This window comes from Lampris incognitus, chromosome 10 (assembly GCF_029633865.1).
Source record: "Lampris incognitus isolate fLamInc1 chromosome 10, fLamInc1.hap2, whole genome shotgun sequence".
In the NCBI taxonomy this organism is placed as follows: Eukaryota; Metazoa; Chordata; class Actinopteri; order Lampriformes; family Lampridae; genus Lampris; species Lampris incognitus.
The window spans coordinates 54,488,443-54,500,977 of NC_079220.1; the positions used below are offsets into that span (position 1 = coordinate 54,488,443).

The 12,535-nt window shown below is 43.8% G+C and overlaps 1 protein-coding gene across 1 annotated transcript in view; it reads right to left on the reverse strand.

The window, feature by feature from the left end:
* The window catches only part of cep112 (centrosomal protein 112), a 150,852-nt gene extending 138,557 nt beyond the window's left edge, over window positions 1-12,295 (reverse strand). The window contains exons 1-3 of the mRNA XM_056288467.1: window positions 11,679-12,295; window positions 10,882-11,072; window positions 10,449-10,612 (exon numbers count right to left, since the gene is read on the reverse strand). Of these exons, the coding sequence (XP_056144442.1) occupies window positions 10,449-10,612; window positions 10,882-11,072; window positions 11,679-11,778 (455 nt within the window). The 5' untranslated portion in view covers window positions 11,779-12,295. The remainder of the gene's footprint in view (window positions 1-10,448; window positions 10,613-10,881; window positions 11,073-11,678) is intronic.
* Between the last annotated feature and the right edge of the window lie 240 nt (window positions 12,296-12,535).

Consider the following 12,535-nt stretch of genomic DNA (forward strand, 5'->3'; position numbering starts at 1 on the left):
TTTTAATATCTGTTGGCACAGTAAAAAGTTTAGTCCGCTACCTGCCTCATTCTTCTGGATTTGACTGCTATGGTGAAGACATTAAATGGACTCTCATGTATGTCAGGTCAATCAGCCATTCTCAATATTCCCAGGTGTGAATGTGTCAGCCCTGTGATGGCGTGGCGGCCTGTCCAGGGTGCCTCCCCGCCTGCCGCCCAATGACTGCTGAGATAGGCTCCAGCATCCCCGCGACCCTGAGTTGGATAGGCGGTTTGGATAATGGAAGGACGGATGGAAGTCCTACCAAACAGTAACCATTGAAAAGAGCAACTACAAAAGTGTTCACAATTTGGATATTTGTGGATTAGGTTTCATCTTACACATACCAGCAAGGTGATTCAACACATGTACAAACTTCAGGATTGTCGTTTTGAGGACTGATGATGAGCACTTGTCATAAAACACTGAAACAATGACCTTGTAATGTTTTTTTTTTTTTTTACAAACACATAAAGAGGACTGGCATGGTCAGCGTTTCCGTAAAGATTGTTTACCGTTTGCCAGTACCCTGTATGTTTAAGACACTTCTCGGTCGATGCACTTGCCCACTGGGGACCGGGGTTCGCGCCCCACTCTCGTCATATCCGACTATGGCCAGATTCGATGAAGCAGCAATAATTGGCAGCACTGTCTTCAGGAGGGGGGTGGAATTGGCTTGTGTTTGTCACATGAAAGCGTCTCTGTGTGTGTTGGAAAAAGCAGTGGTTCGGCCTGGATTTGCCTTGTCACGGAAGTCGCGAGGCATCTCCTTCCAGACTGCTGGCCGGAGAGATGCAGTTGGGGAACGCATGCAGTACGAGGGTGGGTGTTTGAACTAAAATAGGGATCGATTGGCCACTAAAATGGGAGAAAAAGAGAAAAATCAGAAATAAATTTTCCAAAAAAATGAGACTTCTCGGCTGCCTCTGCAGTGGATAATCTCTGGAGGAGAAACTGGCAGCCGGGCGATATCTAACAAACTAAATAAAGAAATCTGTAGACAGTTATGAAAGCAAAACCATCAAAATCAAAGTCTAGTCCAAGCCCTTACATTTGGAAACTTACTGCACTTCTCATGGAGACACGCATCCCGTCAACATCAGTAACAAAAAGGGGCATCAAAATAAAAAAAATAAAGAATGAATAGGTTGTACCACGGTGACACACGACACAACTGATACGCAAAAGAATATCCAAGTCTAAAAGGAGAAACTTTCTTTTCCCCCAATTGTACTTGGCCAATTACCCCACTCTTCTGAGCCATCCCGGTCGCTGCTCCACCCCCTCTGCCAATCCAGGGAGGGCTGCAGACTACCACATGCCTCCTCCCACACATGTGGAGTCACCAGCCGCTTCTTTTCACCTGACAGTGAGGAGTTTCACCAGGGGGCAGTAGCACATGGGAGGATCACGCTATTCCCCCCAGTCCCCCCCCCCCAAACAGGTGCCCCGACTGACCAGAGGAGGTGCTATTGCAGCGACCAGGACACATACCCACGTCCGGCTTCCCACCCGCAGACACAAGCAATTGTGTCTGTAGGGACGTCCGACCAAGCTGGAGGTAACACAGGGATTCGAACCGGTGTTTCACGTGTTGGTAAGTAACCGAAGAGACTGCTACGCTACCCGGATGCCCCGAAAAGGAGAAACTTGCAGCACGATCCAAATACTTCCCTGAAGGCATGAATATTCTTTCACTTGGTCGGGAGATAATCGTGATCAAAACTTGCAAATCATCGAAGCTTGGAAACACAATTCATCTCAGTTACCTACTCCTTCTGGCTCATACTTGGGCCTGTCGCTCTTTCTTTCTTTCTCTGTGTGTCTATCTACATAGCGCACACAGACTCGGGTCTACACACTTGTGAAACCTGGATTGTGTGTCTATCTACATAGCGCACACAGACTCAGGTCTACACACTTGTGAAACCTGGATACAGGGGCCAAGCTTTGCAATCCTGGGCCTCAAAGTCAACAGGTGGATGAGGATAATTGAATCAGATGTGTCTGAAGTCTGAGAACCAGAGATCAAAGCAATACAGGTCAGCATTACACACACACACACACGCACGCACGCACGCACGCACGCACGCACACACACACACACACACACACACACACACACACACACACACACACACACACACACACACACACACACACACACACACACACACACAATGAAGGAAGGGGAGAAGAGAGCGCGGCGTCTCGGCTGCTGCGGTCTGGTTGATTAAAACAGCCTGACATCCATACGCCAGCCTGACCTCCAGGTGCAGAGCCAGTGGGCACATGTCTTGGCCTCAGGCACCCCCAGAAAAGCCGCCCGGCCCCGAGACACAAACATCCCTCCGCCTCCGCTCACCCTCCACCGAGACCCAACACCACCTGGAGGCAAGATCAGTGGAAACACTCTGGCCTGTGAATAAGCGACCTGTGCCGTTTGCACCAGCATCGATTGATGTCTGCTGCAACTGCAAGGACAATGTTATTGTCACACTTAAAGGGAGGGAGAAAAATGGAGGGATGAGGAGGGGAGGCAGAGTTAAGAGGTTTCATGTGTGGATGAAAAGCACACAGATGGAAGACAGAAGTCTCGGGGCAGGAAGAAGGGGGGCGGCGGGAAAGCCAAGCAAAGAGAGAGAGCAAAGGGTGAAAGATGGGCTTTTGGACTCATGGAAAAAAAGTGCAGCCAAAAAACTACGCACTATTTACTGAAAGCCAGAAACCACTCCCAATTTTTTTTTTGCAGTGAACCTGACTCCAGGGGTGCTGATTGCTGAGTCAACCTGAAGGTTGATGTCAAGAACACCACCCCCACCCACAAGCCAAGTCGAGGCCAACAAACAATGTCAGAGTATTATACGTTTTTGACACCTGATCTTCAAGTGACATGCAAGAGGCTGGAGTCGGCACGTATGCTACACACCAAAGCCTTCCTGTGTGATCTGCTAAACCCTGACGAGCTGGTTTGACTTTCCCACAACATTCCTCTGGTTTAGGAACAGCGCTCTGGACAGGAGAGTGGCTCCATCTTGTGGCCGGATCTGGAATTACACAAGGAGCAGAGTGGAATTCTGGGCTTCAGGGTAGTGGAGATGAACGTTGACCAATGGGTCGTACGCCCAACCTTGATTAATTTAACTAAGAAATGAAGTGATAACAAAAAAATAAATAAAAATAGAAACAGGAACACCTTTCTGATTTCACCCAGACAACCCCCCCCATACACACAAACCCCGGCCATCTCTCCACCCCCCCACCCTCATGACCCTATCTTCCAAACTTTGTCTTTAGATCCTGACATTAGAACTTCCACAAGCTTAAAGAAGCCCTGCCCATCACCTGACTAATGGAAGGCGAGACGGAGATCAAACGGTGCCACATCACAGAGTGAGAGTCAGACGAGGTCCCGCCATTTAATCTTATCTAAATGAGACACATGAAAGGACTCTAGGCTTGGCTAATTTTCTGCATTAGGACGTCAGCCTGTGATCTGAGCGTCTTTCATGGTCTTATCCCAATCAGACACCATGAGTTGGTACTCAGCAGCCTGCTCCCCACAAGACCTCTCTACCCACACCCTCTTCAGCAAAGGGGAGGTAGAGCTAAGCCTAATTGAGGTTAGCTGCATCGGTGTTGGTTTCTGGTACTGAGAGATCCATCTGTTTCAGGATAAACAGACTGTCTGATAGTCTGTTTAACATACACATTCGATAGTCCGGCTTTTTAAAGCAAAACTCATGAATAATGAACAAACTTTTCACCGACAAAGAGTCACTGAAACGATTTTCAGGCTCTGATTGGATCACTTCAAATATGTCTCAGGTTGATCATCTGGACTAGGACAGCAAATCAAGCTCAGTGGCTTGCCATATTATGGGACAATTTTATTCCTCCGGAGATTTGAAATTATCCATAAATGACAAGCGACCTAGCCTGAATCATTACCAGATTAATTTTCTCTGTCAAAAAAAATAAAATAAAAAATAACACAGAGAAATACACTTTTCATTACTAAACACACCCTGGCAATGTTAATTTAACACCCACCGATGTAGAAAGTCAGGTCCTAATGATGGTTTTTCAAGAACGAAGCACCCTACAACCTCCCTGGTAGTAAAATGTGAATTAAATATGGCAGCGAAGGGCCTGCACAGCCTCTCCCAGAATGCCCCAGTGGAAATTAAGCACTCTTTACTACACTTCCAGTGCTCTCTTTTTATTATGCTAATGAGCACATCCAGCAAGCGAGCGCTAGCTTTCCTTTGCTTGTTAATTGGGCTAAGAAACCCTGAGCCATTACTAATATCACTTTGCTAAAGCCCCTAAACCGCCTGCAGTTGGAGGCAATAAGGCAATATCCCTGGGCAAATTGGGATTACTAGTTAAGCACCTTGTGTAGACTATGTGCATGTGTATCTGCGTGTCACACATAGGCTTTAAAAAAAAAGTCATGTTTAATCATGGCGCACAGTTTTAAATCCAAAATACATACAAGGGGAGAAGTTAAAAAAAAATGGGGAAATAGAACAAGCTAATGAGTTGCTGAAAGAAGAAGCTCCGCTTTCGTCTCTCCTCTGTGGGGGCTAGACGCTCACTTTCAACTACTGTGAAAGTGTCAAGAGGAGAGGGATGGAAAGATGCACAGAGAGAGAGAGAGAGAATATGAAGGGGTTCCTCATCCTCTCACGTTGTTTTGAAGTACTCCTCTTTGAAATGTCAGAAAGTGGACAGCTCACGCAGACTGATGCAAGGTCTCGGCAATGTCTTTCACTGTTCTGGTAGTGCTGATGAGTGGATAGGATGGCTGATAAGTCAAGAAGCCACAATTACCTGACTGAGAGTTGACTGACAGGCAAGCTTGAATAGTTTTAGTTGATAAAAGGGTCAAATCAGAAGGCTTGGTTGACTATCTTCTGGTATAAAGAGGGAAACGCTATATATTTAACCATATCCGACACATAAGGTTTATTCATCCTGACCAGTCGGCCAACTTGGGTCCAAAGTAGTAATAAGGAGGCTGCTCTCTCTCTAACAATCAATCTTTCCAGGATTTCAGTCTCTTACTATGCTGGGCCTCCATTTCTGAATTTCTCTCTAAAGCAATTAGAAAGAAAGTTGACGGCTGGCCTTTCCATGACCATTTTGTTTGATTAATCGATTAACAACAGTTGGGGCTATGTTTTCACAGGACAGTGTCACTGCAATTTATATTGGACTCATATTCAATTGCTCTATTGTAAATGTGGGTCATATGCACCATAGAACATTCTCTACCTCTGCAGGCCAAGATATGAAATATCAGATCTAACAAGGATGATAAAGCACCTAGATTGGTAATACCAAGTTTGGACAATCTGATAAATGATAAAAAAAGACTTTAAACTAATTATACTGTATGTTGGCCCCTTTTCATGCATAGTGTAACTGCCCTATTTCTACAATTTAGTCCATTTTTATGTGGAATGAGATGGTGATAGGGAGTATAGTTGGGTTACTTGGAAATTTTTGAATTACTTTCCAATTGGGCGAAAAATAAAAAACACACAAAAGAAAAACACAGGCTTTGTACAGGACCATGGTGAGTTTTTGCCTTTGCAAGCCACAGCTTATTTATATTAAAGTGCAAATATCATCCATAACCCATAATAGAAAATGCTGTTGGTATACAAGATGGGTGTTTTCAGTACACCCAACAGTATCAAGGAATGTTTTTTGTGCGGTTATCAACATGAGTAGAGGAAGACACGAGTTCTTCTTTATGGAAACAAGAAGAGGACTGTAGGAGTGCCATCAAAATTCGAAGCCAAGATATGAAGATTCACAGCTCAACAGCAGACAAGATTTAAAGAAAATGATTGGGTGTCTGACATAGTATAACCAATTCACAATTTGTGACCTTGCCACTTGATGCCCTCAAGACCATTCAAGGAAAAGAGCCATTGAAATCATAATTCATCCCTTTCGAAATCATATATCATGTCCATTTTGCACACAAATAGCCACAATACATATACATTCATGTGTGTATGATCTGGTATGGTGGGAACGGCATTGCACACCAGAACATATTTGTGGTCCCCTCCAGGCGGTAGCCTGTGTTTGTGTGTGTATTTTGTCTTTCCTCAGCTAATCTCGCATTCTACTGGGTTAATCAGCCTGACATTTTTTTTTTTTTTGCACACTTATGACTGTATGATGAAGAACCTCTCATGGTTGCGGTGATTCAAAACCTTTGAAAAATGTTTGTTCTCGTTACCGCTGCTCCCTCTCTTCATTCACTCTCTAGCTCGCTTGACCAATGCTACTGTCTGTCCCGGCCTGATCTAAGTCAACCGTGCACATGTGTGACTCACGTCTACGGTTGACAGATCAGGCAGCAACAGTGTCAAACCATTATGTATTCAATTATGAGTTCTTGAAAGTAAATGGGAAGTCGATTGTATTTCGCAAGTCAGCAAATCATTCACTGATCTCAGCGCAGGGAAACTGGAGGAACACTGGATGAACCAAAAATAATAACCTCTGTCTTGATTTTCACAATATAATAAAGCTGGGAAAACCATTTACGCTCACGCATGCGCGACTCACATCTACGGTTGACTCAGATATGGCAGCAACATGATCAAAAGTTATTAAAGGAATTTTGATAATTCATCCATCCATCCATTATCCGAACTGCTTATCCTGCTCTCAGGGGCACGGGGATGCTGGAGCCTATCCCAGCAGGCATTGGGCAGCCGGCGGGGAGACACCCTGGACAGGCCGCCAGGCCATCACACAGGGCCCACACACACACGCACACACACACACACACACACACACACACACACACACACACACACACACACACACACACACACACACACACATTCACACCTAGGGACAATTTAGATATTTTTAAATATTTTGTATTCTTGCTTTTTTTTCACTTATTTTTAGCTTTTGGTCTTCATGTGTGTATATCTTATACTGTGTTTGCCGTGTTTGTCTGTCTGTCTTGCACTGTTTGGTGAAGCCACAACCCTCATTTCATTTTTAACATGTGCCTGCACATTTTTTTTAATGACAATAAATTGAATTGAATTTAATACAGCTGAGTCACCTGACCTACACGTCTTTGGACTGTGAGAGGAAACCGGCGGAGCACCCGGAGGAAGCCCATGCAGACACGGGGAGAACATGCAAACTGCATACAGAGGACAACCCAGGACGACCCCCCAAGGTTGGACTACCCCGGGGCTCAAACCCAGAACCTTCTTGCTGTAAGGCAACCGTGCTAACCACTGCGCCACAGTGCTGCCCATTTTGATAATCAAAAAATGCAAAATTTATAAAGGAATAACTTCCTCTGGATTGGAGGTGTAGTATAGTCTTGTCGCTGACGCGTTATCACTTCTGTCCATGTATCTGTCCACTGCTAATCTCGCACACTACTGGGCCTGTCAGCCTAATTCATTTTTGTGCACAGTTGTGACTGTATGATCAAGGACATGTCACGGTTGCGGTGATTCAAAACCTTTGAAAACCCTGTTTTATACTGCAACTGAGTGCTAACCCCTCAGCTGGTTTTTTGCCCAAGTCCAAGTACCAGAGAAGGGGCAGTGCCTCCGTATTTTCCCTTCTCCCGGTAGGTGAAAAAGGGGTGGTTTGTTGCCAAGTCTGAGCACCGGAGAAGGGGAGGTACGCCTGGCGGGGATCTGCACTCTACTGAGTGCTCATCTTCTAGTTTGAACTTGAATCTGTCAGTGAAGGCACTGTTTCATTTATCTGCTGTGTCGGTCTTGATACGATTATTCGGAGTTGACTGTTTGAACACAATGAATAATTTTTGCCTGTATCACCTTCTTTACTGGGACTGCTAAAATTCATCACAGGGATTATTTACATTTTTATCTTAAGACAAAAAATAAGCTCAAATGACAAAAAGTAACTCAATTGCACATGTATTTACAATTAATGGGAGAAAAAAAAATCCTATGTTCCCTTTAACCTTGCCTTTTATTGTTTAAAGGGAAACATTCACAATTTTCAACAGCATCTGTGATATGTTGTCGGGATAACTGTCAGTTAGCAGCAATACCGCTGAGCAATCTTCTGTGTGTCTCTGAGATGTCGCCGAAGTTGTCCGCAAAAGAGTCGGGTCAATGGCAGACAATCCATGAATGTGAAAACCACAACCCTTACTTCCTGGTTTGTTGTGACCTTTGGTATGCTACACCAGAACAGGCTATACTGTATAACACAATGCGAATAACTTTTGCTACATGCAGCTGCGAACGCCATACAAAGATGGCAATTGATGGATGTCGCAGGCGGATGTTTATCTGCACAATTTTGGCAGCATTTCAGAGAGACACACACAAAAAAAAATGCTATGGAGTGTTATCCCTAAAACAAATTTATAAAGATAATGGCGGAAAATCATGATTTTTTTCCCCATTAAGCTAAATGTCAATCATGAAATCACATATTAATGGAGTGACATGGGCATTAAAATTCCGTGGTCTCCCTATTATAGCTATTAGTGGGTGGTCTGCCAACTAATCATGAATACTGTAATCCTACCAAAAATCCTACTGAAAATGAATGTTTCTGTTTCATTGAAAAAAAAAACATATGTGCAACAAAAGTTAATTTTACTATTACATGGAATTACAGGTTTTCAAAAGAATAATATGCAACTCTCCAATTGATTAATATTTTGTCGACAAAATGTGACTTTGTATCATAACAAACCCATGCAGCAGAGCAGCAGCACTGCCAGAGCTGATGTGGTCCACGGTCTGGTCTTTTGGTGTTCACCAGACTGCACTGCACGGTTTATGACACTGTGACTACAACATGTAATGTTTCAAAATCAGTATTTGTTTTCTTAAAGACTGCTTTACAATCCACACAGCTGAAAATTCGGACAAGTTGTACGATAACTCATGATGAGACTACCTGCCATTTCATACTTAGTTTTTTTTTCCATTTTTTTTTTTTAAGAACATTACCATGGTAAAACTGTCTACTTGCAAGTGAGGTGCAATGGAAGACTGTGGAGAGTTTAACAGACGTCTAATGCTGGCCCCACACTAGAAGACAACTGGGCAGATTTTGGGTCCGATTTGCCCCTCCTGACAATTGCAGGGGTGTTCCCGATTCAAGGCCGGTCTGATCCGATTATCTGTCCAAATGATCCTTTAGTGTGAGGGCTTTATAGACAATCTTGGTACTGACTGGATCAGTCTCCACGGTTTCGAACCCTAAATATCAATGTTATTTATGACTTTAAATCCTGTAGTGTGAAAGGAACAGCGATGGAATATGGAGCAGAAACCTGCAATAGCCAATGAGAGTGAGCTGACTGGAAAGCGTCACAAACCAGATGTTGCCTACTTGTGTAGAACAAAATGTATGAAACAAGTGGAAAGATGATATGGATCGAATACTTACAGGTAGATTATTCCAATCAGACAGAGCTTTTAACATTAAGGCTTTCTTAGCCATTGACTTAGAGACTTCAGGAACAGAAAAAAGAGCTGTATAGTGTCTCAATTGATAGTTAGCCTGGAGGAGAGAGGTACCATAAACTGTTTCAAACAGTGAGGGTAATAAACTGCATCCAATGTCTCTGTCTTATGATGTGAGAAGGCCAGTTAAGAGTTTCATACATTGTGATCCAGTTTTATCACGCGAGTTTCTGTTAGATCCCAAGTCTCTGGAATCGCCGCTCTGAAATCACTTAGAATCAACACCAAGTGTGTGGTCCTACATCTTGACTGAATCGTCTGGTGTGTGCATTCTTATGATTAAAACATTAAAATCGATTAAATCTGTCACTATGTCTGTGGTCGCCCACGTTTTTAAAATCAGGTAAGACTTGAAAATCCTCTAGTGTGCACCAGACATAAGTGGCCTAGGACAACAAAACAGAGTGAAGGAAACGGGTCAGGCAAAAATTTAGACTACACCCCACCCTCGGTTGACAACATACTTACACCTCACCACCCACGAATAGAAAATTTCAAGGGGACACACTGAAATTGAATAAAATAAATATGTACATGTTAAAATATGCACATTTTAGAGTACATATGTCCTGGCCATTCCATTTTCCCGTAATTTTCTGTTCGCGATACTTGATTCATACAGGAGTTAAATCCTTTCCTATGAGATGCAGATGCAAAGAAATCTTTTTTTCATCCAAGCTCTCAATAACTTTTGGTATGAAATATATTGATTATATTGATGTTTTTTATGCTTATGGCTAGCTTATTGTATATAATGTATATATAAAAAAATTGATTTGTGGGTATCAGAGAAATGTGCATTCATGACAAGAAACATTTTTTCCAAGGAATTTTTTTTTTTTGCCCTAGCGCCAATAGACTGTAGTGTATATTTACTTATATGGTCAGTGTCATCTGACATAGCACCTGAAATTAGTTGCAGGGGGCGAAGATCTGGTTCCGTCTTTCAGCGGACTGCTAGCCCATGCGTTTTCATGATGGAGACCCAGCTCTCCTGTCACCCAGTCAGGCAGACCAGCGCAGCTCTGCTCCATAGGTCGACCATTCAGGGGCTCATCAAAGTAGATAGACTGGAATGATGAGGCAAGGACAACAGGCTGAATGCTAGTTAATTTATCCATATTTCAAAAGCACAATTTATTACAAAATTACTTGCTGATTTGGAAATGCATTACATTCAATCTTAGGTCTACAGAGATTGGTTTCTAAATGCGACCTCTTCTACCATCCTCAAGAGGCAGTGTACGTTTAGCAAATGGCAAACAATATAATATGTGGGGGGGGGGACTAGCTATCAATGCAGTGTCAGACAGCTCTATATTCACTCAGTAATGTTTACCATGTAGTTAGGAAGTGTCTTGAGGGTCCCTGGCTCTGGCTTGCTAGTGAAAGGGCCTTCCAGGATCCCTCTTCTGAGCATGTGTACAAGCAAACGGGCATACATGTTGCGATTCTTGCGAGCCGTTAGTCCTGAGCCAGTCATTGCTGGATCACATAGCTTCTTTATCCACATCGCACAACACTGGCGCTCTAGGATCAAGGCATTAAGGGACCTTATAAATAATCTTACCAGTCAGTTTTTGCGGATAGGTTATAAAACATATACATGTTTATACACTGGAAGAAGGAAGAAGAAAGCCACTTTATTTTGACATTGTATTCTTACAGTGAATATGTTCTCTGCATTTAACCCATCCTATTATATAGGAGCAGTGGGCAGCTGCAGGGCCCAGGGACCAACTCCAGTTCTTCTTTCCATTGCCTTGGTCAGGGAGACAGGCAGGAGTATTAACCCTAACATGCATGTCTTTTTGATGGTGGGAGGAAACCAGAGCACCCGGTGGAAACCCACACAGACACAGGGAGAACATACAAACTCCACACAGAAAGGACTTGGGATGGCCTGGGGTTCGAACCCAGGACCTTCTTGCTGTGAGGCCCAATGAGGCAAATTTGTAATTTGTGATATTGGGCTATACAAATAATATTGACTTGACTTGAGACAACAGTGCTAACCACTGGGCCACCATTACAACCTTACTGCAGTAAAGCGTGCACTGAATGAGTGTGAAAACATAGCTGAAGTGGTTCAAACGATTTTGCACTACTTATAGTAAGTTAGAAACATCAACTTACCCATTTTATTGGGGAGTTTGAGGACACAGGGTTTCATGTTTTCTAAGTAATGATCAAAATCTGAGTCCAGCCTCTCCCAGGACTCCTCGTGTTTGCTCATGATGTCCCGACGGCACGAACGAAACTGGGTGCACACAATGTAGACACGTTAATGCTCTAAACTAGCATGAGCAAGTACACCACTGCCTAACGCCAAGAGGCTTTGATGAGCGTGTATGTGTAGCTAACTTGTGAAGACGCATCAGAGCCCGCTAGGCAGCAGAAATCACCGCCACGTCAGGCTGGGATAGAGAACACCTTTAAGTCAGGGTGGGTAATCATGAAGCTGTCCACTCGGCAGGACACTGTGACGGGCAACTTCAGCGTTCCGCCGCAGAGCCTGAGTCCGGGTCGCAGCTGCTAGCAAACACGCAGCACCGACGCTGGTTAGCCAGCCGGCTGCTCCGCGGGTTACTGGCGGCCTTTTTTTCCCCTCCCCTCTTCGCTGCGGCTTTAATAAAGCGACATGTGCAATGGGACCATGACGTGACCCGACGCCAACGACAAGCGCTTAAAACGGGGACATTTACCTTAAGTTTGGCACCGATTTTGGCCGCTCAAACCGGTTCAAAACTCCCAGCTTCCTTACACGGCGCAACTTCCGCTTTCCGTCAACGGCGGAGGGACGCGGCGTGTCCCCGTTGCCATGGAAACTGCGACCCGTTTGTTAGTAGGACTTTAATAATAATAATAATAATAAGAACAATAACAATAATAATAACAACAACAATTATAATAATAATAATAACGAAAAGAATAGCTGTAGTAATAGAATAGACATATTACTGGATGGTTAATATGAAGCTACACAAACTATA